We start from the raw sequence: 27,960 nt of genomic DNA on the forward strand, positions 1-27,960 counted from the left end.
TCTCCTCCGTTCCATCCCCATCCACTCCCCTCCATCCCCCTCCCCTCCCCATCCCCCTCCCCTCCCCTCCATCCCCCTCCTCTGCCCTCCATCCCCCATCCCCCTCCCCTCCCCTCCATCTCCCTCCCCTCCCCTCCATTCCCCTCCCCTCCCCTCCACTCCTCTCCCCTCCCCTCCATCCCCCCTCACCATCCCCCTCCTCTCCCCTCCATCCCCCATCCCCCTCCCCTCCATCCCCCATCCCCTCCCCATCCCCCTCCCCTCCCCTCCCCTCCATCCCCCTCCCCTCCCCTCCCCTCCCCTCCGTTCCATCCCCATCCACTCCCCTCCATCCCCCTCCCCTCCCCTCCACCCCCCTCCCCCCCCATCCCCCTCCCCTCCCCTCCCCATCCCCTCCCCTCCCCATCCCCCTCCCCTCCCCTCCATCCCCCTCCTCTCCCCTCCCCTCCCCTCCTCCCCTCCCCTCCCCCCTCCTCCCCCTCCCCTCCCCCCCTCCTCCCCGTCCCCTCCCCTCCTCCCCTCCTCCCCTCCCCTCCCCATCCCCCTCCCCTCCATCCCCCTCCCTCCCCTCCCCTCCATCCCCCTCCCCTCCGTTCCATCCCCGTCCACTCCCCTCCATCCCCCTCCCCTCCCCTCCCCTCCATGCCCCTCTCCTCCGTTCCATCCCCATCCACTCCCCTCCATCCCCCTCCCCTCCCCTCCATCTGCCTCCCCTCCCCTCCCCATCCCCATCCCCCTCCCCTCCCCTCCCCTCCCCTCCTCCCCTCCTCCCCTCTCCTCCCCTCCCCTCCCCTCCCCCCTCCCCTCCCCCCTCCCCCCTCCCCCCTCCCCCCTCCCCTCCCCTCCCCCCTCCCCCTCCCCTCCCCTCCCCTCCCCCCCTCCCCCCTCCCCTCCCCCCTCCCCTCCCCCCTTCCCCCCCCTCCCCTCCCCCTTCCCCCCCCTCCCCTCCCCCCTTCCCCCCTCCCCTCCCCCCTTCCCCCCTCCCCTCCCCCCTTCCCCCCCCTCCCCTCCCCCTTCCCCCCCCTCCCCTCCCCCCTTCCCCCCTCCCCTCCCCCCTTCCCCCCTCCCCTCCCCCCTCCCCCCTCCCCTCCCCTCTCCCCTCCCCTCCCCCCTCCCCTCCCCCCCTCCTCCCCCTCCCCTCCCCCCTCCTCCCCCTCCCCTCCCCCCTCCTCCCCCTCCCCTCCCTCCTCCCCCTCCCCTCCCCTCCCCTCCCCCCTCCCCTCCCCTCCCCCCTCCTCCCCCTCCCCTCCCTCCTCCCCCTCCCCTCCCCTCCCCTCCCCCCTCCCCTCCCCCCTCCCCTCCCCCCCTCCCCCCTCCCCCCCTCCCCCCCCTCCCCCCCTCCCCTCCCCCCCCCTCCCCCCCTCCCCTCCCCTCCCCTCTCCCCTCCCTCCCTCCCCCCTCCCCTCCCCTCCTCCCTCCTCTTCTCCCCTCCCCTCCTCCCTCCTCCCCTCCCCTCCCCTCCTCTCCTCCCCTCTCCTCCTGCGGGACGCTGCCACCTACTGGACGTAGTGCAGCGGTGCCGTTTCGTACGTGACGACGCAGCGCGCAGTCGGTGACGACAAATAAGTGGGACGTGTTGGCGGTTGGATCCCGGAGGAAGCGGGAGGAGAGCGGAATGTAAGTGGATGTGAATCCGGTTCCATCCGAGGCCGGGGGCGTCTGCGGGGCGCGGGCTCCAGCCCCTCGCACTCCGGGAAACCCGATCTTCAGGCAGCGGGTCCTCTTTAGACAGGATGAACGTTTCTCTGCACGGAATGGAAATCCGCTGTACAAGGAAGCCTGAGGCCTAGCAAGCGGCTCCCAGTTACCGGGGGAGGGGTCAGTGTCGTGGGGAGTCAGAGGGTTGGGGGGGTGAAACAGTGAGGGTCAGGGGTTAAGGGTCATTGGCTAAGGCTCATTGCGGGGTGGGGGGTCAGGGGAGGTGTTGGTGTTAGAGGGAGACGAAATCTCAGTCAGGTTTAATATCACTGGCAAATGTGAAATTTGTTTTGCGGCAGCTGTACATTGCAATGCATAATAAAAAAAACTATAAATTACATTAAGTATCCGGAAAAAATGAATTAAATAAGTAGTGCAACAGGAGAGGGGAAAATAGTGAGGAGGTGTTCATGGGTTGATTGCCCATTCAGAGTTTAATGGTGGAAGTGAAGAAGCTGTATGTGAAATATGTGTCCTCAGGCTCCTATACCTCCTCCCTGATGGTAGTTATGAGAAGAGGGCATATCCAGGGGGTCAGGGGATCCTTAATGATGGATGCTGCTTTTATGAGGCAGTGCCTTTCGAAGGTGTCCTCGATGCTGGGGATGCCAGTGCCCATGATGGAGCCGGATGAGTTTACAACTCTGTGACTTTTACCCACGGTGATGCAACCAGTCAGAATGCTCTCCAAAGTACATCTGTAGAAATTTGTCTGTTTGGTGACATACCAAATCCCATCTTAAAGCACTGCCCTGTAGACATTTGACATTTCCACTGTGGGAAGTAAATGCTGTTTATCTACTCTATCAATGCCTCTCAGGTTTTCATATTCTTCTATCAGGCTGCCCCTCTGCCTGTGACACTCCAGAGTAAACACACCAATCTTGTCCAGCCTGTCCTTAAGTGACATCTCGGTGAATCTCTTCTGATCCCTTTCCAAAGCCTGCATGTCCTAATGTGATCAGAACTGTGCACGATACTCCACGTGTGGTCTAACAGAAGCATACAGCTGCAACGTACCATACCAACTTTTTCACTCAGTGCCCCAGCATAGGTTTAATATCTCTGACATATGTTGTGAAATGTGTGTGTGCGCTGTAAATTACTGGGGCGCCACAGTGGTGGAGTGGTTAGTAACACTCTTTCAGTTCGGGGCGTCGGAGATCAATCTGTTAGGAATTTGTATGTTCTTCCCGTGAATGCACGTGTTTCCTTCCACAGTCCAAAGACGTACCGATTAGTAGGTTAATTGGTCATTGTAAATTACCAGCCTGTGATTAAATCGGGGGTTGCTGGGCAGTGTAGGTCATTGGCCAGAAGGGCCTGTTCCACGCGGTATGAGTGAAGGTGCGTATGTTGTGTCTTTTTCCCCACCCTGTCCACTTGTGTTGGCAGTGTCAGGAGATTGCACCCCAAGATCTCTCTGTGCATCAGTGTTTCAAAGGGTTCTGCCATTTACGATATGCCTTCCCACTTGTATTTGTCTTCTCAAAGTACGACATCTCACTCTTTTTTATATAATATATGTAGTAAATAGTGGAAAAAGAGAGCAGAAAAAAACGAATAGTGAGATAGTGTACATGGGTTCATTGTCCATTCAGAAATCTGATAGCGGAGGGGGAGAGACTGTTCCTGAAATGTTGACTGTGTCTTCAGGCTCCTGCCCCTCCTCCCTGGTGAGAAGAGAGTCTTTAATGATGGGGAGCGCCTTATGAAGGCGTCCTTGAAGCTGATGGGGCTTGTGCCCATGATGGAGCTGGCTGAGTTAGCAGCTTTTTCCGATCCTGTGCAGTGGCCCCTCTGTACCAGTCGGGATGTCCTCTGTGGTACCTCTGTCGAGCTGATGCTGATGTGGGCACAGGATGAGTTTAATTATCCAACTTAGATGGGCAGATGTTTGTTACTGTGAGCTGTTTGATTGTCTTTGACATAATATTGCAGCGCAAGGGAAGGTAGAGATCTTATAGATTGCCTTTGTCACTTGCACATAAAAACACAGTGAAATGTGTCATTGTGTCAAAACAAGTCAGCAAGGACCTAACTAGGTTTGCCATGCTTCTGCCGTCAACATAGCATATCACAGCTAACTGAGCCTAACCCGAACACTTTTGTGATGTGGCAGGAAACCAGATGGCATGGCGTGGCATGGCCACGGGGAGAACCACGATCTTACAGCCGGTTCTGTAAGGGGTTGTGCTACCGTGGCACCTCAGAAGGGTCTGGTGAGTCCTTGAGTGAAAGAGAGTCGAGAGGGACGTGGGTTTCCATTAACGAGTACAGTTAGGGAAAATGTGATCTTGTTTGAACACTGCCGTCCGTTGCGAATGCTGGCAGGAGCTGTAGCTGGCGACTGGTTATTGTCTGTATTGGGGGGGGGGGGTCTGATTGTCATAGAACACTACAGCACAGAAACAGGCCCTTCAGCCCACCTAGTCCGTGCTAAACTGTTACTCTGCCTAGTCCCATTGACCCACACCCGGACCATCGCCCTCCGTACCCCTCCCATCCAACTTCCTGCCAAACTTCTCTTAAATGTTGCAATCGAACCCATGTCCATCACTTCTGCTGGCAGCTCATTCCACACTCTCACCATCTCTAAATGAAGAAGTTCTCCTCTTCGTGTTCCCCTTAAACATTTCACCTTTCACCCTTAACCCATGACCTCTAGTTGTAGTCTCACCCAACCTCTGGAAAAAGCCTGCTTGCATTTACTGCATCTATACCCCTTATAATTTTGTATATCTCGATGATGTCTCCCCTCATTCTCCTGCACTCCAGGAAATAAAGTTCTAACTTATTCAACCTTTCCCTATAACTCAGGTCCTCAAGCCCTGGCAACGTCCTTGTAAATTTTCTCTGCACACTTTCAATCTTACTGATGTCTTTCCTGTAGATAAGGTGACCAGAACTGCACGCAACACTCCAAATTAGGCCTCACCGTCTTTTACAACTTCCATGTAACATCGCACTTCGTGTACTTGGTACTCTGTTTTAAGGAGGCCAGTGTGACAGAAGCTCCCTTTACTCTTTCAGTGGTGTGCATGCAGAGCTGGTTGGGCTGCCAGCCCATCGGTTTGGGGGAAGTTTGATGGCTGAGCGGAGTGGAGGGGGAGATATTGCTGCAGCTTCAGAATTGTGGCGTTATCTTGGCTTCCTAAATGCTTGGTAAAGGGGGGTGTGGGAGGCAGCCACCGTCTAATTGAACAGTGAGCCTGAGAGTCCACTGGAGGTGGCCTCTGTGTGTGCGGGTGAGGGGAAAGGGGCTTATGTTCTGCTGAACATTGTGGACCTGCTGTATTGGCGCTGGAGTGTGAGTGTGTGTGTGTGTGTGTGTGTGTGTGTGTGTGTGTGAGGACATTTGTGGCTGCCCCCAGCACATCCTTCAGTTGTGTTGGTTATTAATGCAGTTCACTGTTTGTTTCCATGTTCGCGTGATAAATAAATGAATCTGAAATGGCGACTGGGCTGGCTCAGGAGACGGGGTGGGGTGGGGGAAGTTTAGTGTCCAGTTGTCCCATGCTCTTATGAGACTAGAACTAGAGGTCATAGAACATTAGAAAGCTTTTGACAAGAACAGGCCATTCAGCCCAACAAATCTTGTCAAACTCCTATTCACAGTGTGTTGAAATAACTATTGGGTTTAGATTTGAAAGTCTAAGGTATTACTCTCACCTACACAGTTGGATATGTACAGAAATGCTTCCTGATGTTAGTCTGAAACCTCCCTTTAGCCAGTCTCCACTTATGGCCTCATTGATGGATTAATTGTGAAGTAGCAGCTGGCATCCACCTTGCTTATACCCTTAATGATTTTGAACACTTCTATCACATTCCACGTCTACTTATGCTAAAAAGATTTAATTCTTTCAATCTTTCTTCATAATCATATCCTGCAAACGTGGAATGAATCTTGTCACCCTTCTCTGAACTCTTGCCAGTGTCTTCACATCCCTCACACAATTTGTTCGTTGGCATCCGTCTGTCTCGAAGGACAGTGGGTGGTGATGATGATCATCACAAGCCTGGGCGGAAGGTATGGAGATCCTGAGATGCCCAGTTGTCAAGATCCCCCTCTCGGCCTCATCGGTGTAGTCCAAAGGAAAGCTTATGAAGCAATACGTTTGGCACCTGCTCGGCTGCGGGAGCTGCTGGAACGATGTTCAGTGACGGCCGGCCGCCTGAGGGGCTCCACTCCGGATTTGCTGTCCTGTAGCCATCATCTTTCCCGAGGCTGTCCACATGGCAGTGGGGTTATTTACCCATAGCTGGCGATCTGGTCACTAGGGCATGTCTACAAACTGGTAGGTCCGTGTGCTTCCTGTGCAGGGGCCAGACCTCCTCCCCGTCCTCTGTAGTTCAGCACGAGGCGAAAAGGAGTTCAGTTTCCGTGTTTTGCCAGCGAGGAGGCACTATATGAGGCTTGCTGTTGGAGGCTATGTACTGGCATGGAGAGACTTCCCTCTCGCCAGACTGTTAGCCAGCGGTGGAAGCTGAAAGTGAGAGCGACAAGCACTACCCACTACAGTACCACACTACACCATCACAACAGCCATTTTGACACCCCTCACACATTATGGATTCAAACTGTACGCAGTACTCAGGTGTGGCCTCGCAAGTGCATTATGCAGCTTAAGGAGAGCGTCTGAGGTTAAGAGTGAAAGGTGAAATGTTTAGGGGGAACATGAGGGGGATCTTCGTTACTCAGATGCTGGTGAGAGTGGAAGTGATGGATGCGGGTCCAATTCCAACATTTCAGAGACGGTTGTATAGGATGGCAGGGGTATGGAGGAGCTGTGGTCCAGATGTGGGTCTGCAGCGAGGCAGAGGAACAGCTCAACATGGATTTGATGGCTGAAGTGCTGTGGTGTTCTATGACTATTAAATTATCCTTAGTGGGAGCATCACCACTGATATGGAGGGGTGACAGCGCAGGGTCGGAAAAAGCTGCAGAAAGCTGTGAGCTCATTCAGCTCCATCGTGGGCACTAAGCTCCCCAGTATCGGGAACACTTTCTAAAGGTGATGTCTCAAAAAGGCAGCATTCATCATGAAGAACCCCCATCACCCAGGACATGCCCTCTTCTCACTACTGCTGTCAAGGAGGAGGTACAGGAGCCTGAAGACACACACAATGATTCAGGAAAAGCTTCTTCCCCTCCACCATCATTTCTGAATGGACATTCAACCTACGAACACTATCTCACTTTTTTTCCATTACTTATTTAATTTGATAGACACGTTATCATAATTTATATATCTTTACTATATATTGCAATGTACTGCGGCCACAAAACAGCATATTTCACAACATATGACAGTTTTATTAAATCTGATTTTGAAAGATGTGCCACCTTCTAGCAGGTTCTATCACCTGTCACCTCTGTACTAAAGTCACTCAGCCTGTTTGCTCGTCCTTCTCATTGCTATGTTTTTATATCCTGTGCTCTTGTTGATTGTTTTGGCCAGGGCTCCGTCACCGACCAAGCGTAAAGAACACGGTCAGGAGAAATCCAAAGATAGGACGAAGGAGAAGTCGAGCGTCAAGGAGTCGAGTGAGAAGGAACGCGGGCGTGACAAGAGCCGGAAGCGGAGGAGTGCCTCAACTGGTAGCAGCAGCAGCAGGTACGCAGGGAGTGGGCAGGTGGCGGGTCACTCACGGGCTGGAGAGCGGGCAGGCTGCTCGTGGGCAGCGGCGCCTGTAAAAGTGCGGGCTGCTCGCGGATAGATTGGTGGTGTGCGGAAGAGCAGGCAGCGGGAGGACAAGCGGGTCGTGGGGAGACGGGAACTGCAGTTCCCTTGTTGTCTGCACTAAGCTTGGGAACTCCAGGTTCTCTTAAAGATGAAAGATTAGCTTTATTTGTGACAAGTGCATCAATACATACAGTGAAGTGTTGTTTGCATCAATGCCTAACACAGCCTGAGATGTGCTGGGGGAGGCCCGCAGGTGTCACCGCTCATTCCAGCACCAGCATAGCGTGCCCACAGCTCACTACCGTTAACCCGTACGTCTTTGGGATGTGGGAGAACCAGAGCATCTGGGGGAAACAGAGTGTATAAACTCCTTACAATCAGCTGCGGGAGTCAATTGTGGGTTGCTGGTGTTATAAACCATTGTGCTAACCGCTACACTACCGTACCGCTGCTGGTAATTTTATGTAGCTCAGTAACGGAAACCCTCCACACGTGGCAGCATCCTGCTGAATCTGATTTGCCCCTCTCCAGCAGCATCCAGCTGGGATCTGACTATTGTCTTATACAGGAGGGGCAGAGCCACCCCATTCAATAGGTCCAATTTAATGTCAGAGAAATGTCTACAATATACATCCTGAAATTCTTTTTCTTCGCAAACATCCACCAAAACGGAGGAGTGCCCCAAAGAATGAACGACGGTTAAACGTTAGAACCCCAAAGCCCCCACCAACTCCTCCTCCCATTCACAAGCAGCAGCAAGGCAACAACCCCACCCCACCAACAAAAAAGCAGCAGTGCCTTCTACCGAGCACTCAAGTGTGCAGCAAAGTATCAATGAAGATACAGAATTGCAGTACCCCAAAGACTACTCGTTCACTCAGTAATTCGACATACCACAGGCTCTCTCTCTCCCTCCCTAATCAAGGGAAAAGAGGTGTCCTCATTTCACTGCGAGAAGGGAGACATAACAAACAACTCACTGATTTAAAATGTTGTGTCACTTTTTCTGAACTCTGTGTCCTGAGAGTCCCAGAAAGGTTCATCCCTCTGGACACACAGCCCCCGGCAGCTAACCCGCTGCTCCCGATGTTCCGTGTTCTCCCGTGGCACTTCAGTCAGGGGCACTGGCCCAGACTCAGCACTTCTCCAGAGCCACGAAAATCTGGAACCCTGAAGGCGCGCTTGCCTTCCAGGCAATGTCCTTGGGATTTCAAAAAGTGGCCGGTCGTGAAGCCCCAAGAACGGATCCCATTCCTGCAAAGAAGTCTAAGTCAGAGTGTAACTCCAGGTCAGGGTCTTCAAAAGAACCTTGAAAAAGAAATAAAGAGATGTCAAGGATAGAAATAGAGTTGTTTCTGAAGTTGCAAGCAAAGATCACAAGACAAAGGAGCAGAAGTAGGCCATTCGGCCCATCGAGTCTGCTCCGCAGCTCCCCCATGAGCTAAACTATTCGCCCATCTAGTTCCAATTTCCGGCTTTTTCCCCATATCCCTTGATACCCTGACTGATTAGATACCTGCCAATCTCCTAAAAAAGGAGTCGCCATTTAGCGCCACCTTCGCCTCCCGAGTTCCAGATTCAAGGGCAGCCTCTCATCTGCTTTTGAAACAACATTATCTACCTGCACTGCCACCATCGAGAGCCTTTCGGCTTGGAAACAGGACCCTCAGTCCTGAGGTCTCCAAGGACCCCTCCAAATCAGAATCAGGTTTATTATCACCGGCATGTGACATGAAATTTGTTAACTTAGCAGCAGCAGTTCAGTGCAATACATAATCTAGCAGAGAGAGAAAAAGTAAAGTAAAACATAATAATAAACAAATCAATTACATATATTGATTAGATTATTTTAAAAATGTGCAGAAAGAAAAATACTTGTATTTAAAAACAAGTGAGCTAGTGTCCAAAGATTCAATGTCCATTCAGGAATCAGATGGCAGAGGGGAAGAAACTGTTCCTGAATTGCTGAGTGTGTGCCTTCAGGCTTCTGTACCCCCTACCTGATGGTAACAGTGAGAAAAGGGCATGCCCTGGGTGCTGGAGGTCCTTAATAATGTACGCTGCCTTTCTGAGACACCGCTTCCTAAAGATGTCCTGGGTACTTTGTAGGCAAGTGCCCAAGATGGAGCCGACTAAATTTACAACCCTCTGCAGCTTCTTTTGATCCTCTGCAGTGGCCCCTCCATACCAGACAGTGATGCAGCCTGTCAGAATGCTCTCCATGGTACATCTATAGAAGTTTTTGGTGTATTTGTTGACATACCAAATCGCTTCAAACTCCTAATAAAGTATAGCCGCTGTCTTGCCTTCTTTATAACTACATCGATATGTTGGGACCAGGTTAGATCCTCAGAGATCTTGTCACCCAGGAACTTGAAGATAGTGTACATCCTTCCATGATGGCATAGCAGTTAACATGGCACTGTTACTGCTCAGGTTGTTGATGTTTGGAGTTCAGTTCTGGTGCCCTCTGGAAGAAAGTTTGTACGTTCTTCCTGGGTGCACTCAAATTTCTTTCAGGTGCTCTGGTTTCCTCCCACAGTCCTAGGACGTTTCAGTTAGTAGACTAATTGGTCATTGTAAATTGTCCTGTGATTAGGGTGGGGTTAAATCGGTGGGTTGCTGGGTAGGGTGGCTCATTGGGCCGGGAGTATCTGTTCCACACTTTATCTCCAAATTTTAAATGTGTGAGTGTGTGTTTGTCTGTTTTTATACAGTTGGATAAAGGGAGTGTACATGTGTTCATTGTCCATTCAGAGATCTAATGGCGGGAGTGGGGGTTGTGGGGATGGAAGAAGCTGTTCCTAAAACATTGAGTGGCTAGCACCTCTGTACAAGCTCCTTGCATTCAGTGGCAGGAATTGAGTAGGGATCCCTGGTGGTGTAATAGTGTTACAATTTTGGATCCCAGAACTTCTGGTTCATTGTCGGACGTTGTTGAAATCCTTTGTGAAGTCCTTGTGAATCACATCGTCTGCACTGCCCTCATCAACTTCAAAAACATTCGGTCAGACAAGATCCTGTAGCAGCCAAATGCTTCCTGTATTCTCTGTTGCCAGGGGTGCAGTTGGACAGCTGAATAGAACGTTATTTTGTTAAGAGGGGAAGGGCCTGGGTCCAGGGCTTGTCCATGGTGTCTGGTGTGCTCTCATCTCCCTCCCTCTCTGGATAATGGTTCTCTGTTGTCTCTGTAGTTCCAGCTCCAGCTCGGGCTCCAGTTCCACCTCGGCCTCCAGCAGTGGATCAAGTTCCTCATCCGCCTCTAGTCGTTCCGGAAGTTCCAGCAGCTCCCGTAGTTCCAGTTCCAGCACTTCGTCGGGATCTCCGAGCCCCACGCGGCGCAGGCACACCAACAGGAGGCGCACTCGCTCAAAGTGAGTCCAACCACTGCAATGTCTCAGGGTCAGGATCTTGCTAATCTTACATCTGCAGCATCTTCAGTAGGTGGTGGTTAAATTAAACACAAAACATAGTACAGGCCCTTTGGCGCATGATGTTGTGCTGACCTTTTACCTATTCCAAGATCAATCTAACTCTCTAACTCTTCCCTCCTTCAAAACCATCCATTTTTCTATCATCCATGTGCTGTCTAGGTCTCAAATACCCCAAATGTAGCTGACTTACTGATCTATAAGCCTAACATAGAGCATTGTAGCACATTACAGCCCCTTTGCAAGGTAATTGCGGAAAAGCTAGGGAGAAGGAGGGAGTGAACAGGATTTCTGGATCACAATGTTGTGCCAATCTTTTAACCTACTCTTGAGAGCAATCCTTCCCTCCTATAATTAACCCATTACGCCACTGGCATTTAGACTAGCAATGAAGGTCCTTCATCTCTCTATCCCTGACCATCTTCTTTATCGTGCCCCAGGTGAGGTTTATGGTCCTCATTTCTGCCATAACATCATACACAGATGTAGAAGGATTTTTCATGTCTGTCTCCATAGCAGTTTTGTTTGACCAGTCAGGCTTGTTAGCCCAGAGCTGAACCTCTGAACCTGGAGGACTGGTGGACCACTCTTAGTCAGGCCTCTACCCTTTAACCTGTTTGGCATGGGTGACCTGACCAAGAGCCAAAGCATAAAGCCCTGACTCCAGCCAAAATCGCTCTCCGGGTCATTGAGGCACACAAGCCTCTAAACCATGGCAAGGTTGTGATCCTCTTGGAGGCCTTTTATCAATTATGAACCTACCATTATCGATTATCAATTATAGATTAACCATTCATGTATTCATATGCGTTATTGAACTTGGCTTAAAAACACTGGGAATGAATTGCTGAACAATCGAAAATTATGTGAGTTAAAGGAAGTGTGTGCTGTGTTCGTGCTTCCGGAGAGAGGCTGAACTAGGAAGAAGGTGCAGAAGAGATGTTCGGTTCGGTGCAGGCTGGAGTTTTCTGGTTAGAGTTTGTCGAAGCCTTGTTTTACTGCATTTTGCTGTAAGAGAATTTACCCCATTATCGGACAGAAATAAAGACACAGACCCTGGTATAATGTTAACCTTTTAATACGTGATCATGGGGAGTTGTTGCCTTACGACTCTGCCAATATCAGGTTACGTCTTAAATTTATACAATAAATTTTGGGAAATAGCCAACAGCTAAACATACTTAGTGAATGATTTCAAGAAGCACTCGTTAAGGATCAGCTGGTTCACAAATGTTTCCGGGCGGTACGCAAAATTAGAACTGCAGCTCCATATTCAGTTCCTCTTTTAGCCAAACAGTGTCAGACAAATGTTAGAAATACCTCATTATTGGCATGATTTATTGCTAGCTGTTTTTAGCTCGCACAAGCAAGCTAGTGTCTGCGTCTTATCTTGTCACCCTCGTGACCCAAATCTTGGGCAGTACTTAGCTAGTCAAGCTTGTCAACAAAATTCAACTCAAAATTTAATTTTCTTCCATGGAGTGGAACAGGTAAAAGGGACAGTTCACAAAGGTATTCAAAATCCTGTTTCTGTCGGTTGGAGGATACCGGGGGTCAGGGAATGAAGGCGATCACTGATACAAAGGGCATAATGTTAATGTGTTTGGGGGAAAGGTATAGGGGATGTCAGAGGTAGGTTATTTTTACACAGAGAGTGGTGATTACATGGGACACAGTGCCACGGGTGGTGGTGGATACATTAGGGATATCTAAGAGACTCTTAGATAGGCACGTGGATGAAAGAAAAATGGACGTCTGTGTAGGAGGGAAAAAGTTAGATTGATCTTGGAGTAAGTTAAAAGGTCAGCATAACATTGTGGGCCAAATGGCCTGTTCTGTGCTCTACTGTTGTATGGGCGTTGAGATGTTGAAGCTGAAGTTGAGACATAAGGTATCCGGGAGCAGTGGGATTTGACCATGCTGTCCAGCTTTCTCCATCCTGTGTATGTTCACCGAGGCTGAGAGAGCAGCACTGATGTGTACACGACTGACTCCTGGTCACCATCTCCAGTGGGAGGGTCAGGTGCTCATTGTCCTCATACCCGCCAAAACCATTGGTCAATTACTTTCTTATCGTTTCAGTACTGAGATACAGTGAACAACTTGCCTTCCATACCGTTCATACAGATCAGATCAGTACACACTGTATTGAGGAAAACAGTAACAATGCTGAATAAAATGTAACAGATACAGAGAAAGTGCACTGCAGCTGAACAATAAGGAGCAAGATGATAATGAGATGCATTGTATGGTCAAGTCCTTATCATGTTAGGAAACCAATCAATAGTCTGATAACAGTGCGGTAGAAGCTGTCTTTGAGACTATAGTATGTGCATTCAGGCTTTTGTACCTTCTGCCCAATGGGACGGGGGAAGAGAGACTGTCCGTGTGGGTATTCTGTCCAATGGGACAGGGGAGGAGATACTGTCCGTGTGGGTATTCTGTCCGATGGGACAGGGGAGGAGACACTGTCCGTGTGGGTATTTTGTCCGATGGGACGGGAGAGGAGAGACTGTCCGTATGGGTATTCTGTCTGATGGGACGGGAGAGAGGAGAGACTGTCCATGTGGGTATTCTGTCCGATGGGACGGGGGAGAGGAGAGACTGTCCGTGTGGGTATTCTGTCCGATGGGACAGGGGAGAGGAGAGACTGTCCGTGTGGGTATTCTGTCCGATGGGACGGGGGAGGAGAGACTGTCCGTGTGGGTATTCTGTCCGATGGGACGGGGGAGAGGAGAGACTGTCCTGGTGGGTATTCTGTCTGATGGGATGGGAGAGTAGAGACTGACCGTGTGGGTATTCTGTCCGATGGGATGGGAGAGGAGAGACTGTCCGTGTGGGTATTCTGTCCGATGGGACGGGGGAGAGGAGAGACTGTCCGTGTGGGTATTCTGTCCGAAGGGATGGGAGAGGAGGGACTGTCCGTGTGGGTATTCTGTCTGATGGGACGGGAGAGGAGAGACTTTCCGTGTGGGTATTCTGTCCGATGGGACGGGAGAGAAGGGACTGTCCGTGTGGGTATTTTGTCCGATGGGACGGGAGAGAGGAGAGACTGTCCGTGTGGGTATTCTGTCTGATGGGACGGGAGAGAGGAGAGACTGTCCATGTGGGTATTCTGTCCGATGGGACGGGGGAGAGGAGAGACTGTCCGTGTGGGTATTCTGTCCGATGGGACAGGGGAGAGGAGAGACTGTCCGTGTGGGTATTCTGTCCGATGGGACGGGGGAGGAGAGACTGTCCGTGTGGGTATTCTGTCCGATGGGACGGGGGAGAGGAGAGACTGTCCGTGTAGGTATTCTGTCTGATGGGACGGGAGAGGAGAGACTGTCCGTGTGGGTATTCTGTCTGATGGGATGGGAGAGTAGAGACTGACCGTGTGGGTATTCTGTCCGATGGGATGGGAGAGGAGAGACTGTCCGTGTGGGTATTCTGTCCGATGGGACGGGGGAGAGGAGAGACTGTCCGTGTGGGTATTCTGTCCGAAGGGACGGGAGAGGAGGGACTGTCCGTGTGGGTATTCTGTCTGATGGGACGGGAGAGGAGAGACTGTCCGTGTGGGTATTCTGTCTGATGGGACGGGAGAGAGGAGAGACTGTCCGTGTGGGTATTCTGACAGATGGGACAGGGGAGAGGAGAGACTGTCCGGGTGGGTATTCTGCCTGATGGGACGGGGGAAGAGGAGAGACTGTCCGTGCGGATATTCTGTCTGATGGGACGGGGGAGAGGAGAGACTGTCCGATGGGATGGGGGAGAGGAGAGACTGTCCGTGTGGGTATTCTGTCCGATGAGACAGGGGAGAGGAGAGACTGTCCGTGTGGGTATTCTGTCCGATGGGATGGGAGAGGAGAGAGACTGTCCTTGTGGGTATTCTGTCTGATGGGACGGGAGAGGAGAGACTGTCCGTGTGGGTATTCTGTCCGATGGGACAGGGGAGGAGAGACTGTCCGTGTGGGTATTCTGTCCGATGGGACGGGGGAGAGGAGAGACTGTCCGTGTGGGTATTCTGTCTGATGGGACGGGAGAGGAGAGACTGTCCGTGTGGGTATTCTGTCCGATGGGACGGGGGAGAGGAGAGACTGTCCGTGTGGGTATTCTGTCCGAAGGGACGGGAGAGGAGGGACTGTCCGTGTGGGTATTCTGTCTGATGGGACGGGAGAGGAGAGACTGTCCGTGTGGGTATTCTGTCTGATGGGACGGGAGAGAGGAGAGACTGTCCGTGTGGGTATTCTGACAGATGGGACAGGGGAGAGGAGAGACTGTCCGGGTGGGTATTCTGCCTGATGGGACGGGGGAGAGGAGAGACTGTCCGTGCAGATATTCTGTCTGATGGGACGGGGGAGAGGAGAGACTGTCCGATGGGATGGGGGAGAGGAGAGACTGTCCGTGTGGGTATTCTGTCCGATGAGACAGGGGAGAGGAGAGACTGTCCGTGTGGGTATTCTGTCCGATGGGATGGGAGAGGAGAGAGACTGTCCTTGTGGGTATTCTGTCTGATGGGACGGGAGAGGAGAGACTGTCCGTGTGGGTATTCTGTCCGATGGGACAGGGGAGGAGAGACTGTCCGTGTGGGTATTCTGTCCGATGGGACGGGGGAGAGGAGAGACTGTCCGTGTGGGTATTCTGTCTGATGGGACGGGAGAGGAGAGACTGTCCGTGTGGGTATTCTGTCCGATGGGACGGGGGAGAGGAGAGACTGTCCGTGTGGGTATTCTGTCCGAAGGGACGGGAGAGGAGGGACTGTCCGTGTGGGTATTCTGTCTGATGGGACGGGAGAGGAGAGACTGTCCGTGTGGGTATTCTGTCTGATGGGACGGGAGAGAGGAGAGACTGTCCGTGTGGGTATTCTGACAGATGGGACAGGGGAGAGGAGAGACTGTCCGGGTGGGTATTCTGCCTGATGGGACGGGGGAGAGGAGAGACTGTCCGTGCGGGTATTCTGTCTGATGGGACGGGGGAGAGGAGAGACTGTCCAATGGGATGGGGGAGAGGAGAGACTGTCCGTGTGGGTATTCTGTCCGATGAGACAGGGGAGAGGAGAGACTGTCCGTGTGGGTATTCTGTCCGATGGGATGGGAGAGGAGAGAGACTGTCCTTGTGGGTATTCTGTCCGATGGGACGGGGGAGAGGAGAGACTGTCCGTGTGGGTATTCTGTCTGATAGGATGGGGGAGAGGAGAGACTGTCCGTGTGGGTATTCTGTCCGATGGGATGGGGGAGAGGAGAGACTGTCCGTGTGGGTATTCTGTCCGATGGGACGGGGGAGAGGAGAGACTGTCCGTGTGGGTATTCTGTCTGATAGGATGGGGGAGAGGAGAGACTGTCCGTGTGGGTATTCTGTCCGATGGGATGGGGGAGAGGAGAGACTGTCCATGTGGGTATTCTGTCCGATGGGACGGGGGAGAGGAGAGACTGTCCGTGTGGGTGTTCTGTCTGATGGGACGGGAGAGGAGAGACTGTCCGTGTGGGTATTCTGTCCGATGGGACGGGGGAGGAGAGACTGTCCGTGTGGGTATTCCGTCCGATGGGACGGGGGAGAGGAGAGACTGTCCTGGTGGGTATTCTGTCTGATGGGATGGGAGAGTAGAGACTGACCGTGTGGGTATTCTGTCCGATGGGATGGGAGAGGAGAGACTGTCCGTGTGGGTATTCTGTCTGATGGGACGGGAGAGAGGAGAGACTGTCCGTGTGGGTATTCTGTCTGATGGGACGGGAGAGAGGAGAGACTGTCCGTGTGGGTATTCTGTCCGATGGGATGGGAGAGGAGAGACTGTCCGTGTGGGTATTCTGTCTGATGGGACGGGAGAGAGGAGAGACTGTCCGTGTGGGTGTTCTGTCTGATGGGACGGGAGAGGAGAGACTGTCCGTGTGGGTATTCTGTCCGATGGGACGGGGGAGGAGAGACTGTCCGTGTGGGTATTCTGTCCGATGGGACGGGGGAGAGGAGAGACTGTCCTGGTGGGTATTCTGTCTGATGGGATGGGAGAGTAGAGACTGACCGTGTGGGTATTCTGTCCGATGGGATGGGAGAGGAGAGACTGTCCGTGTGGGTATTCTGTCTGATGGGACGGGAGAGGAGAGACTGTCCGGGTGGGTATTCTGTCCGATGGGACAAGAGAAGAGAGAATAAACACGGGGATCCTGCAGACACTGTAAATCTTGAGCAACACACAGGCACAATGTTGGAGGAGCTCAGCAAGTCGCACAGCATCCATGGAGGGGAATGAGCAGTTGAAGTTTCTAGGGTGGGTGGGGGCTTTGATTATTTTGGCTGCTCTACTGAGGGAACAAGAAATGTAGACAGAGTCCGTGGAGGGGAGGTTGGTTTCAGGGATGTGATGTGCTGTGTCTACAACTCTCTGCAGTTTCTTGCAGTCACGGTTAGAGTAGTTGGCGTACCAGGCCATGGTGCGTTTGGATAGGCTTTCTGTGGACTATTTTTAAAAATTGGTGAAGGTGAAAGGAGACATGCCAAATTTCTTTAACCCCTGAGCAAGTAGGATTGCTGATGACATTTCAAATTTTTTAACCACTAAGGAAGTAGAGGTGCTGCTGAACTTTCTTGGTTGTGGCATCAATGTGGTTGGAGCAGGACAGGCAATTTGTGGTAGAACATAGAACAATACAACGTGTTCTAGTTTTAGCTCCAGCCGGCAACTTCCATTGTTGCTCTGGTGTTTCTTGTGCAGGTTTGTTTGGTCGTGACTTCAGGGCTCCCATCTTCTGTGCTTCTCTTCCCTCAAGCACACTGATCGTGGTGAATGCAGGGAACCTGAGAAGAGGGATTGGGATTGGGCAGCAGAGCTGAGTTGTTTGGGTTGGTTAGGGATTGTGAGCTCTGTTCGGAGCGAAGTTATGTCGGCTTTGTTCTGAAATGGTGTATCAGCATCTAATGTGAATATGGCAATGGTTTGCTGGCAGCTCACAAACCACTACATATTCTAAGAAATATATTTTTCTGAACTACGATTGCTGCAATCTGCAGCCTGTAATTTCCACATGTAATTTTGCATATTGGTTGTCTTGTCAGTCTTTGTGTGTAGTATTTCCTTGTTCTACAGTGAATGCCTGCAAGAAAATGACTCTTAGGCTTGTATGTGGTGATATATCCATACCTTATAATAACTTTACTTTGAACTTTGAATGCCAGGACTACATCAGAATACTCAGCAAGAATGGATACACTGTCCATTGGCTGACTGTGGGTAGCAGCTCCCTGTGTGCTGTATACTGTAACCTCTTCTTTATTGTCCTGACAGATCAAAGTCTCCGAAACGGGATGACAAGGAGCGGAAGAAGCGAAGCCCCACCCCCCGGCCCACAAAAGTGCACATCGGCAGATTGACCAGAAATGTGACCAAGGTGCCCGTGAATGTTACATGTTGTAGACGGTTGTACAGCGAAGGTCGTGGCCCTGCCTCATCTTTTAGTTCACCCAGTTCGCCTCTGTCCCACTGAGCCGCCTTCCTCCGTTCCTGCCTTCTTCCCCTGTCCAGGGCGACTGTCACCATCACACCCTGGCTGTCAGCTCTCGCGGTGTTGTGGATGACTTCAGGGGTGTAATGTTGAGGCATTGGTCAGACCGCAGTTTGAGTATTGTGAGCAGTTTTGGGCTCTTTAAGAAAGGATGACATTAGAGAGGATCCAGAGGAGGTTCATGAGAATTATCCCAGGAGTGAAAGGGTTAATGTATGAGGAGCGTTTGGTGGCTCTGCGTCTGCACTCACTGAAGTTCAGAAGAATGAGGGAAGATTTCATAGAAACCTATTGAATATTGAAAGATCTGGATAAAGTGGATATGGAAAGGGTGTTTCCTATGATGGAGGAGTCTAGGACCAGAGGGCACAGCCTCAGACTAGAGGGACGTATGTTTAGAACAGTGATGAGGAGGAATTTCTTTAGCCAGAGGGTCATGAATCTGGAATTCACTGCCACAGATGGCTGTGGAGGTCAAGTCCTTGCATGTATTTAAAGTGGAGGTTGATAGGTTCTTGATTAGTAAGGGTGTCAAAGGTTACAGTCAGAAGGCAGGGGAATGGGTTTGAGAGGGGCATTGTAAATCAGCCGTGATGGAATGGCAGAGCAGACGATGGGCCAAATGGCCTGATTCTGCTCCGCTGTCTTATGGTCTTGTGGACTTTGGAGTCTTCCACAGCTCAACCTGGTCATCTCCCATTGAGATGTGCCTGTGGATTGGGGGAGGAGTGGTTATGGAAAGTGACGGACAGGGGATTAGTGTAGGAAAGTGGGACTGAGATAATATAATGATAATAGATAATAAATGACTGAGATGTTTTTGATGTGGATGCGGATGTGCTTGATGGGCTGAATGGCCTGTTTCTTCCATAGTGGTCAAGGATAGATTGTGGGATCTTCCCTTGTGAATACCTGCCGCCATTTGTCATGTGGAGGAACGGGTGGTGAGGGGGCAGAGAATGGTTAGCATCCATGCATCCAGCCTGGAGCCCGGGGTCTCCTCTGTGCAGAAAGTGGGGACCTGAGCACAGGGTTCTGTCCAGTACTCTCTGTGGCTGCCCAGCAGTGCGCACCACAGCTCCCGAGGACTGAGGGGAGGGAATCCGTTCCACGCAGGGGAAGGACAGCCAGCATGCTTCAGTGTTCAGTTTCAAGGTAGTTGTGAGAGAGTTGGGGAGAAGAGGAGAGGGATTGAATACAGAACATTATAGCCCAGTACAGGCTCTTCGGCCCACAGTGTTGTGCCAGCTTTTAACCTTCTCAAAGTTCAATCTAACCCCTTCCTCCTACATTGCCCCAAACACAAAATCTGCAAGGAACTCAGCAGGTCAGGCAGCATCTATGGAAAGGAATAAACAATCAATGTTTCAGGCTGAAACCCTTCATCAGCACTAGTCCCAAATCTGCTCCTAAGGCTTATGGTTTTAACCAATCCTGCAGACCCCTGGAACAGGGCCCACCATTTAGTCTGTGACGGTGGTAGTACAGTTTACGCGGATGACTCTGAAATGGTAGTACATAACTCTCTGTCCCTCCCTCCCCCCTCCCACTCACCCTGAGCAGGAGCACATCATGGAGATCTTCTCCACCTATGGCAAGATCAAGCTGATCGATATGCCACTGGACCGCCTGCACCCTCATCTGTCGAAGGGCTACGCCTACGTGGAGTTTGAGAATCCGGACGACACGGAGAAGGCTTTGAAGCACATGGATGGAGGTAACAGCAGTCGGGATGTTACGTTGAAATTTTACAAGAATGTTGTCAGGACCTGTAGGAGATTGAGGGGAGATTTGATAGAGGTATTCAAAATTATGAGGGGTATAGATCGGGTAAATTCAAGCAGGCTTTTTCCACTGAGGTAGGGTGAGACTACAACTGGAGGTCATGGGTTAAGGGTGAAAGGTGGAATTTTTAAAGCGGGAACTTCTTTCAGAGGGTGGGGTAACTGGAACGAGCTGCCAGCGGAAGTGGGGCACGCGAGTCAGTTTGAACATTCAAGAGAAGTTTGGATTATACGTGGATGGGAAGGGTATGGAGAGCTAGAGCTATGGTCCAGGTGCAGGTCAATGGGACTAGCAGAACAATAGTCTGGCACTAGATGGACCGAAAGGCCTGTTTCTATACGGTAGTGTTCTGCGAATATAAGCAGCTGGTGTTACACAGTACTGGCATAGCCGAAACCAGTTGTTAACCTGGCAGCCACCCAGGCAGGCGGCTTCTTTGAAAGACAAATTTAGTAAATAAACACGAGATTCTGCAGATGCTGGAAATCTAGAGCAACCCACACAAAATGGTGGAGGAACTTGGCAGCTCAAGCAGCATCTATGCAGAGGAATAAACATTAAATAAAGAATAAATGAAAAGTCTGGGCCTGAAACATTGACTGTTTATTCCCCTCCATAGATGCTACTTGACCCGTTGATTCCTCCATTATTCTGTGTGTTTTCCTTTAGAAGAATGATTTGTTAAGCGTATATCACAACATACTGTGAAGTGCGTCATTTCTGTCAACAACAAGCACAGTCTGAGGATGTGAGTGTCGCCATGCCCACAACTTACTAACCCTAACCCGTACGTCTTTGAAATATGGGAGGAAACCGGAGCACCCGGAGGAAACCACAGAGTGGTGGGGAGGATGTACAGACTCGGTACAGGGAGTGGTGGGAATTGCAGCCCTCATCACTGGCACTGTAAAGACTATGTTACTGAGCCACCCACCCTGTTGTGCAGCGTCTCTCTGCCCGCCCCACTGCTCTCCCAGTCCTCACCCTGGCTCTCGGCTCAGTGTGGGACTGGCTACATGTGGAATCATAAACTGCAGGGGACAAGGGTTCCTGTCTTGCACCATAACTCCTGCCTGGAGACTGGGAGGTAGGAATGAGAGTCACCCTCAATGTCACTGTGATAGGAAAGAACAGGTGGGGGTTGTGGAGATGGGAGAGTTATGACTGTGCCATAAATCATAGGAGCAGATATTCTAGGGCTGTACCCTGTGGTCCTAGACTCCCCCACTATAGGAAACATCCTTCCCAGATCCACGGTACCTAGGCCTTTCAATATTCGATAGGTTTCAATGAGATCCCCCCGCCCCAATCTCCTAAACTCCAAACTGCTGTGGTACCCAGTCACTTTCTGTCATGTCTTGCATTTCATTCACCTTAAATCATTTAAAAAAAAACTTGTTCTAATGGAGCTCAAGGCAAAGCACCTCACCTTCCATCTGGACTCGGGTAGTATTCAGTTCCGTACAGGCAGTATGGGCTCAGGGTTGTTGTCTGTCTGTAATAGTTATCAGTAATGAAAAACATATCATCTGTGTAGGCATCAAAAAAGTTATTTTACTTTTCACAAACTTTGTGTGAAATTTATTCTCTATCTCTGATTTCTGTGTGTGTGTTTGTTGATTTACAAACTTTGTAAGGGGAAGTTTTTGTTTCCTGAGGGGGTCATCTGGACTGATTTCAAAATGTTCAGATAACCAGCCTTTCCTGTTTGTCAATTGTGATGCAAAGTCATTCACCTGCAATGTTAACTCAATTTTACTGTCTCCCCAGATGCCATCAGACCTGCAGTTTATTCCCTTTTGTTCCAGATTTCCCGCACCTGCTGTGATCTACATCTCATGTTCCCAGCATCGCTTTGGTTTTATTCTTCTTTATCTCCATCTGTCCGTCCCTCCTTCAGATCAATCAGTGGTGATGAATGAGTCTCTATCGTTCTCTGTCAGAAGATCCAACACCACTTCCTTTGTTCTGTCCACCCTTTGCTTTTCTTTGCAACATAAAACAGACTCGTTTTCTCATTTTTCCCAATTCCGATGAAAGACCAATGAACTGAAAAGTTAATGTTGTTTACTCCTTCACAGATGCTGCCTGATCAGCCAGATATTTCCAGCATTCAGTTTATATTTTGGGAGCTTTAACTAAATATCTCTGGGTGTTTACCTTCTACAGATACAATCAGCGTTTCTCCCACTGTACAGATTACTTAAGCACTTCCAAATCATCCACAACTATCAACTCCCAGTCCCTCAACTCAGCTGAGAGCTGTGGCGTTGTACGGTTCCTCAGACATTCAGGTCTAAATACACTTCCTCACGTTGACTGACCAGACTGCAACTCCACCAGCTACAGCTCACCCATCTCCATTTGTCGTCCTGTCTGTCTCTGACCACAACCACAATGGATCGTTCCTCTCGCCCTCTGGCCTTGTCTGCAGCTGCAGGCACAGTTTGTGATCGACCATCTCAGACCCTTTACCATCCATATCTTGTATTTTTTGTGGCATCAAATAGGTCTGGGTTATGAATTCCTTTCAGTAATATTGTTGTGAATAGATTCAAGATTGGTCAATGTTATTTCTGATACACAGTGTAAAGGAGAACGAAGTAATTGCTACTCCAGATTTGATTCAGCACAAAAAAACACAATAAATGTAAATACATAAGCTTGCTTGTATACATAGATTGTGTGCTTAATCTGATGCTAGGCACAGGAGTGTCTACATAAGATGACTGGGACAGGAAATTGATAAAGTTTTGGTGGTTGGGGGTGTGGAGGGGTGGAATAGTGGGTGGAGATGTTGATCAGCCTCATTGCTTGGGGAAAGTAACTTTCTGAGTTATGATATTCAACTCTCAGTATGTGTTGTCCCTCTAGTTGCTGGCAGCCTGCTGTAAAATATCCTCCCACTGTTGTGTTCTTGCTCACAACCGTGCTTTAGTGATATAAATAGTTACAAGCTAGTTTTCTAGTTCCTGCCCAAGTATACGTTCAGTTATTTGTGTAACTGGACCTTAAATTGAATGGACCTTTTACTGGTCATTGTCTAATTAAACAATGATAGGATTTGGCTGTAAGAGAACCCCCACTGCTTCTGTTCATTACTGACATATTACTTGAACCCTCCGTGTTTTCACAAGGTCCATGAAAGGTGCTCATCAAATCAGAGTAGTTTCAGAGCTGTTTTATGTAGCTTTACAATGTTTCTGTGTTCAGTGGACCTTATGGAAATAGGCAGAGTCTTTGTCTCACCTAGCTATTTAGATGTAGACTGGTTGAGACATTTAAAGAGATGAGAAATACAGGCCATTTGACCCCAGGTTTGCTCCACATTTAATGAGATCATTGTTGAATTTTCTATTCTCAATGGCCTTTCCATCACTGATCCCTCGATTCCCTTAATACTAGAAAAGTAATCAGTCCTGGTCGTGAATGCACACGGCCCTCGTGGGCCAGGAATTCCAGAGTTTCACATCCATCTTGAATGGTTGACTCCTTAATTTGAGCATTTGACTCCCCATTTTAGATGCATCATCTCTGCATCAATCCTGCCAAGGTTCGTAAGGAACTTGTGAGTTTCATTGACATTGTCCTCATTCCTCTAAACTCAAGAGTGTAGGTCTGGGCTTCTAACTCTGTCCTCTCGGACAGCCTCCACCATCCTGAGAATCAATCTGGACAGTAACGTTCAGAAAAACTCTTAATAACCCACTATCTGAACCTTCGCATCTGGCTCAAAGGGTCATCTCTGTGCTCCCTCGGATTTATATTTGCCCTGGGACTTGCCAAATTCCATGGGGAGTTTACTATAGTACTCTGTGATATTATAATATAAAAACCTAGTTAAAGGTGTGTTAGGGTCTTCATATTTGAATAACCCCCAGTAGTCTTTATAAATCTGCCAGTTCACCAGTACCAAGGCCCTGAGTATGCCAGGTTAGTGGTGTTTTACTGGAGTTATTTGTGCCGCTGAAGTGTCTCGGCCGGAAACGTCGACTGTCTATTTCTCTTCCTAGACCTGCTGAGTTCCTCCAGCGCTTTGTATGTGTTGCTCCGGATTTCCAGCATCTGCAGAATGCCTTGTGTTCACTGCTTTTCCAATAGTTTAAGGAACGAGGATGCCAGTGGTCAAATTATTAGCACTAATATCGCTGTTATTCCTTACAATAAGTCACAAGTGTAATCAAATAAATCTCACCAGACTCGGGACTGGCGGAGATTCAATACACAAAGATTATTACGTCACTTCAGAATTTCAGTTCCAGAATTCTTCATTCTCCGAGGAATCAGATAAACCATTTTTTCTCAGGGAAAGCCGGAAGTGTGTCAATAGGTTTCAGTGGGATTCTCCCCCCGCGTTCTATCCTCCAGCGAGTATAGGCCGGGGCTGTCAAATGCTCCTTTGATTGAGTGGGGGGAGTTCCAGCCTGAACGCTGTGTCCTTGTGTAGGGGATGGAATGGGACAGGAGAGGATTTGTCCCTGACTGCCTGTTGTGGGCGTTAGGAGTGTGTTGTGCAGTAGTTTTTCCTGCACTCTGTCGTTGGCACTCCCACCCTCCCTCACTGCAGGTCAGACTGGTGGGCAGGAAGCAGTGGGGTTAGGTGAGTGTTGGGAACTAGATTCTCCTGCACTGTGTTGCTGACACTCCCACTCTCCTTCCCTCCCTCACCACATGTCAGATCGACAGGCCGGAAGCAATGGAGGTTAGGTGTGTGTTGCGCATTAGTTTCTCCCACACACGGTGCCACTGATGCTGCCACCCTCCTTCCCTCCCTCTCTGCAGGTCAGATCGACGGACAGGAAGTGACCGCTACAGCTGTGTTGGCTCCACGGCCCAGACCGCCGCCACGGCGAATGACCCCTCCCCGACGGATGCCGCCGCCGCCTCCTATGTGGCGAAGGACTCCCCCGCGGATGAGGAGGAGGTGAGTGGTGGGTGGGGGTGGTTGGGGTCTGGCGGCCACAAGGAGGCTGTAAGACATGGGAGCAGAAATCGACCATTCGGCCCGTCAAGTGCTACTCCATTCCATTATGACTGATTTATTATCCCTCTCAACCCATTTTCCTGCCTTCTGCCCGTAACCTTTCACATCCTGACTATAAGAGCATATGTATCAACCTCCGCTTTAAATATACTCAGTGACTTGGCCTGCACAGCCATCTGTGGCAAGGAATTCCACAGATTCACCATCCTCTGGCTAAAGAAATTCTTCCTCAACTCTATTCTAAATGGACATCCCTCTATTCTGAGGCTGTGCCTTCTGGTCCTAGACGCATCCATTATAGGAAACATCCCTTCCACATCTACTCTAGGCCTTTGAATACTCAATGAGATTCCACCCCCCCACATTCTTCTAAACTCCAGTGAGTACAGGCCCGGAGCCATTAAATGCTCCCCATATGTTAACCCTCATTACTGGAATTGTCCTGAGCTGGTGTAACATTTTCCTATCTTGTCCCCACAGGTCGCGGTCTCCCCGCAGACGTTCACCCGTCCGCCGGCGATCCCGCTCACGTTCGCCTGGGAGACGCCGTCACCGCAGCCGGTCCAGCTCCAACTCTTCGCGGTAAGGTCTGCAGCCTGAGGGTGGGGGAGGATGTCTCGTCCCCCCACCTCCCACACCTATGGACGTTCAGTGTACATTGGAGATTTAGCCACCTTTCCCCGTCCCTAATTGTTCCAGTTGTGTTTTATCCCAGTTGTGAATGGGGGAGGGGGGTTTGAGGGGGTGCGGCGGCAGACGAATCAGTATTGCATTTCACACAACTCGAAGCCCATGTTCAATGGGCAAGAGAACTGGTGTGGTACACGAGAATCTTGTGTCAGATGCAGACAGGCGGAGAATGCCGAAGTTGTCCCCATCTCCTTCAGAAGCAGTGCGTCGGATACTTCAGGAAGCATTGTCAGACTGGATAATCTCTACGCTGCCTCAGACAAAGCAAGTGTGGCCGAGACAACACCAATACTTGTCTGAGTGTAACATTCATCCAGCAACAGGCAGGGCTGGTCTGATTCCCGGCCTGTCTTCCTACACTGAACTGAGCTGGAGGAGTGATGTGTTTACGGAGGTTTTTACAGTCACCCTCTCTCCAAGTCCTACGTTTTCTATCGCTTTCTTGTTTTACCATTTGCTATTTGTACCATAAGTTCTGTATCTCAATAAACAGAGGATCATTACACCTCATACATGTGGATTTCATTGGATAAAGATAACCGATTAGCTCTGTTTTTCAGCTGTATATTGAAACATCCAGTGAAATACGTCTTTTGTGTCAGATTGAATCAGCGAGGGTTGTGCTGGGCAACCCGTAAGTGTCATTAAACATAGAGCAGTACAGCACAGAAACAGGCCATTTGGCCCATGATGTTGTGCTGAACCAATTAAATTATTGATCAAATGGCCAACTAAGTTAATCCCTTCTGCCTACACAATGTCCATATCCTCCCATTTTCCTCACATTCATGTGCCTATCTAAATGTCTCAAATGCATCTGCCTCTACCAGCCCAGGTAGTGCGTTCCAGCCACCCACCACTGTCCTTGTAAAAAAAAAAAAAAAAAGTTTGCCCCTCATATCTCCTTTGAAATTATCCCCTCTCACCTTAAATACTTGCCCTCTGGTATTAAACATTTCAGCACTTGGAAAAAATAATGTCTATGCATTCGATTTTTGCTTCTTGTAATCTTATAATCCTTGATCAAATCTCTACTCAGCCGCTGCTCCTGCAGAGAAAGCAACCTAAGTTTGTCCTCTTATCCAGCCAGCATCCTGGTAAACCTCTTCTGCACCCTTGACATCCTTCCTATAATGGGGCGACCACAACGATATGCAGTACTCCGGATGCGGCCTGACTAGTTTTATAAAGCTGCAACATAACTTCCTGACTTCTGAACTCAGTGCCTCGACTAATAAAGGCAAGTATGGCACTTGCCCTCTTAGCCACCCTATCGACCTGTGTCGCCACTTTGAGGGAGCTGTCATCTCGCTGTTAACGCTTCCAACGACAATGTGACATGCCCACAGCTCGCTAATCCTAACCTGTACGTCTTAGGAATGTGGAAGGGAACCGACAGAGTCATGGGGAGAACATGTAAGCTCTTTCTAGACAGTGGTGGGAATTGAATGTAAGCAGTGTCAGCTGACCTGCTGAATTTGACCACTGACAAAATACGTGTGTTGGGCTGAAGTCACCTGCTCAGGGTTGGACACCGGGAGAGTGAGACGCTGTGGAATACAGGGCCTTCACCTTTTATCCTTAAATATAAAAAACATAGAAAATCTTCAGCACAATACAGGCCCTTCGGCCCACAAAGTTGTGCCAAACATGTTCCTGCCTTAGAAATTACTAGGCTTACCCATAGCCCTCTATTTTTCTAAGCTCTATGTACCTATCCAAAAGTCTCTTAAAAGACCCTATCGTATCCGCCTCCACCACCGTTGCCGGCAGCCCATTATGCATTCACCACTCTCTGCGTAAAAAAACTTACCCTTGACATCTCTGTACCTACTCCCAAGCACCTTAAACCTGTGCCCTCGTGGCAGCCATTTCAGACCTGGGAAAAAGCCTCTGACTATCTACATGATCAATGCCTCTCATCATCTTATACACCTCTATCAGGTCAAACTCTCATCCTCCGTCGCTCCAAGGAGAAAAGGCCGAGTTCACTCAACCTGTCTTCATAAGGCATGTTTGCCAATCCAGGCAACATCCTTGTAAATCTCTGCACCCTTTCTATGGCTTCCACATCCTTCCTGTAGTGAGCTGACCAGAACTGAGCACAGTACTCCAAGTGGGGTCTGACCAGGGTCCTTATAGCTGCAATATTACCTCTTGGCTTCTAAATTCAGTCCCACGATTGATGAAGGCCAATACACCGTATGCCT

General features: G+C 50.1%; 2 protein-coding genes across 2 annotated transcripts in view; one reads left to right on the plus strand and one right to left on the minus strand.

Annotated features, from left to right (window-relative positions):
• The first annotated feature begins 1,562 nt into the window (after nt 1-1,562).
• On the plus strand, nt 1,563-26,274 carry rnps1 (RNA binding protein S1, serine-rich domain). The gene is made up of 7 exons (XM_063059474.1): nt 1,563-1,617; nt 7,164-7,319; nt 10,583-10,762; nt 18,075-18,177; nt 19,855-20,008; nt 24,859-25,000; nt 25,541-26,274. Coding segments are annotated over exons 1-7 (843 nt in total). The 5' UTR covers nt 1,563-1,615; the 3' UTR covers nt 25,647-26,274.
• LOC134352192 (nucleoside diphosphate kinase-like) overlaps nt 8,186-27,960 on the minus strand; it is a 50,119-nt gene continuing 30,344 nt past the window's right edge. Inside the window, exon 5 of the mRNA XM_063059476.1 lies at nt 8,186-8,696. Within this exon, the coding sequence (XP_062915546.1) occupies nt 8,687-8,696 (10 nt within the window). The 3' untranslated portion in view covers nt 8,186-8,686. The remainder of the gene's footprint in view (nt 8,697-27,960) is intronic.

This window comes from Mobula hypostoma, chromosome 9 (assembly GCF_963921235.1).
Source record: "Mobula hypostoma chromosome 9, sMobHyp1.1, whole genome shotgun sequence".
Taxonomy (NCBI): Eukaryota; Metazoa; Chordata; class Chondrichthyes; order Myliobatiformes; family Myliobatidae; genus Mobula; species Mobula hypostoma.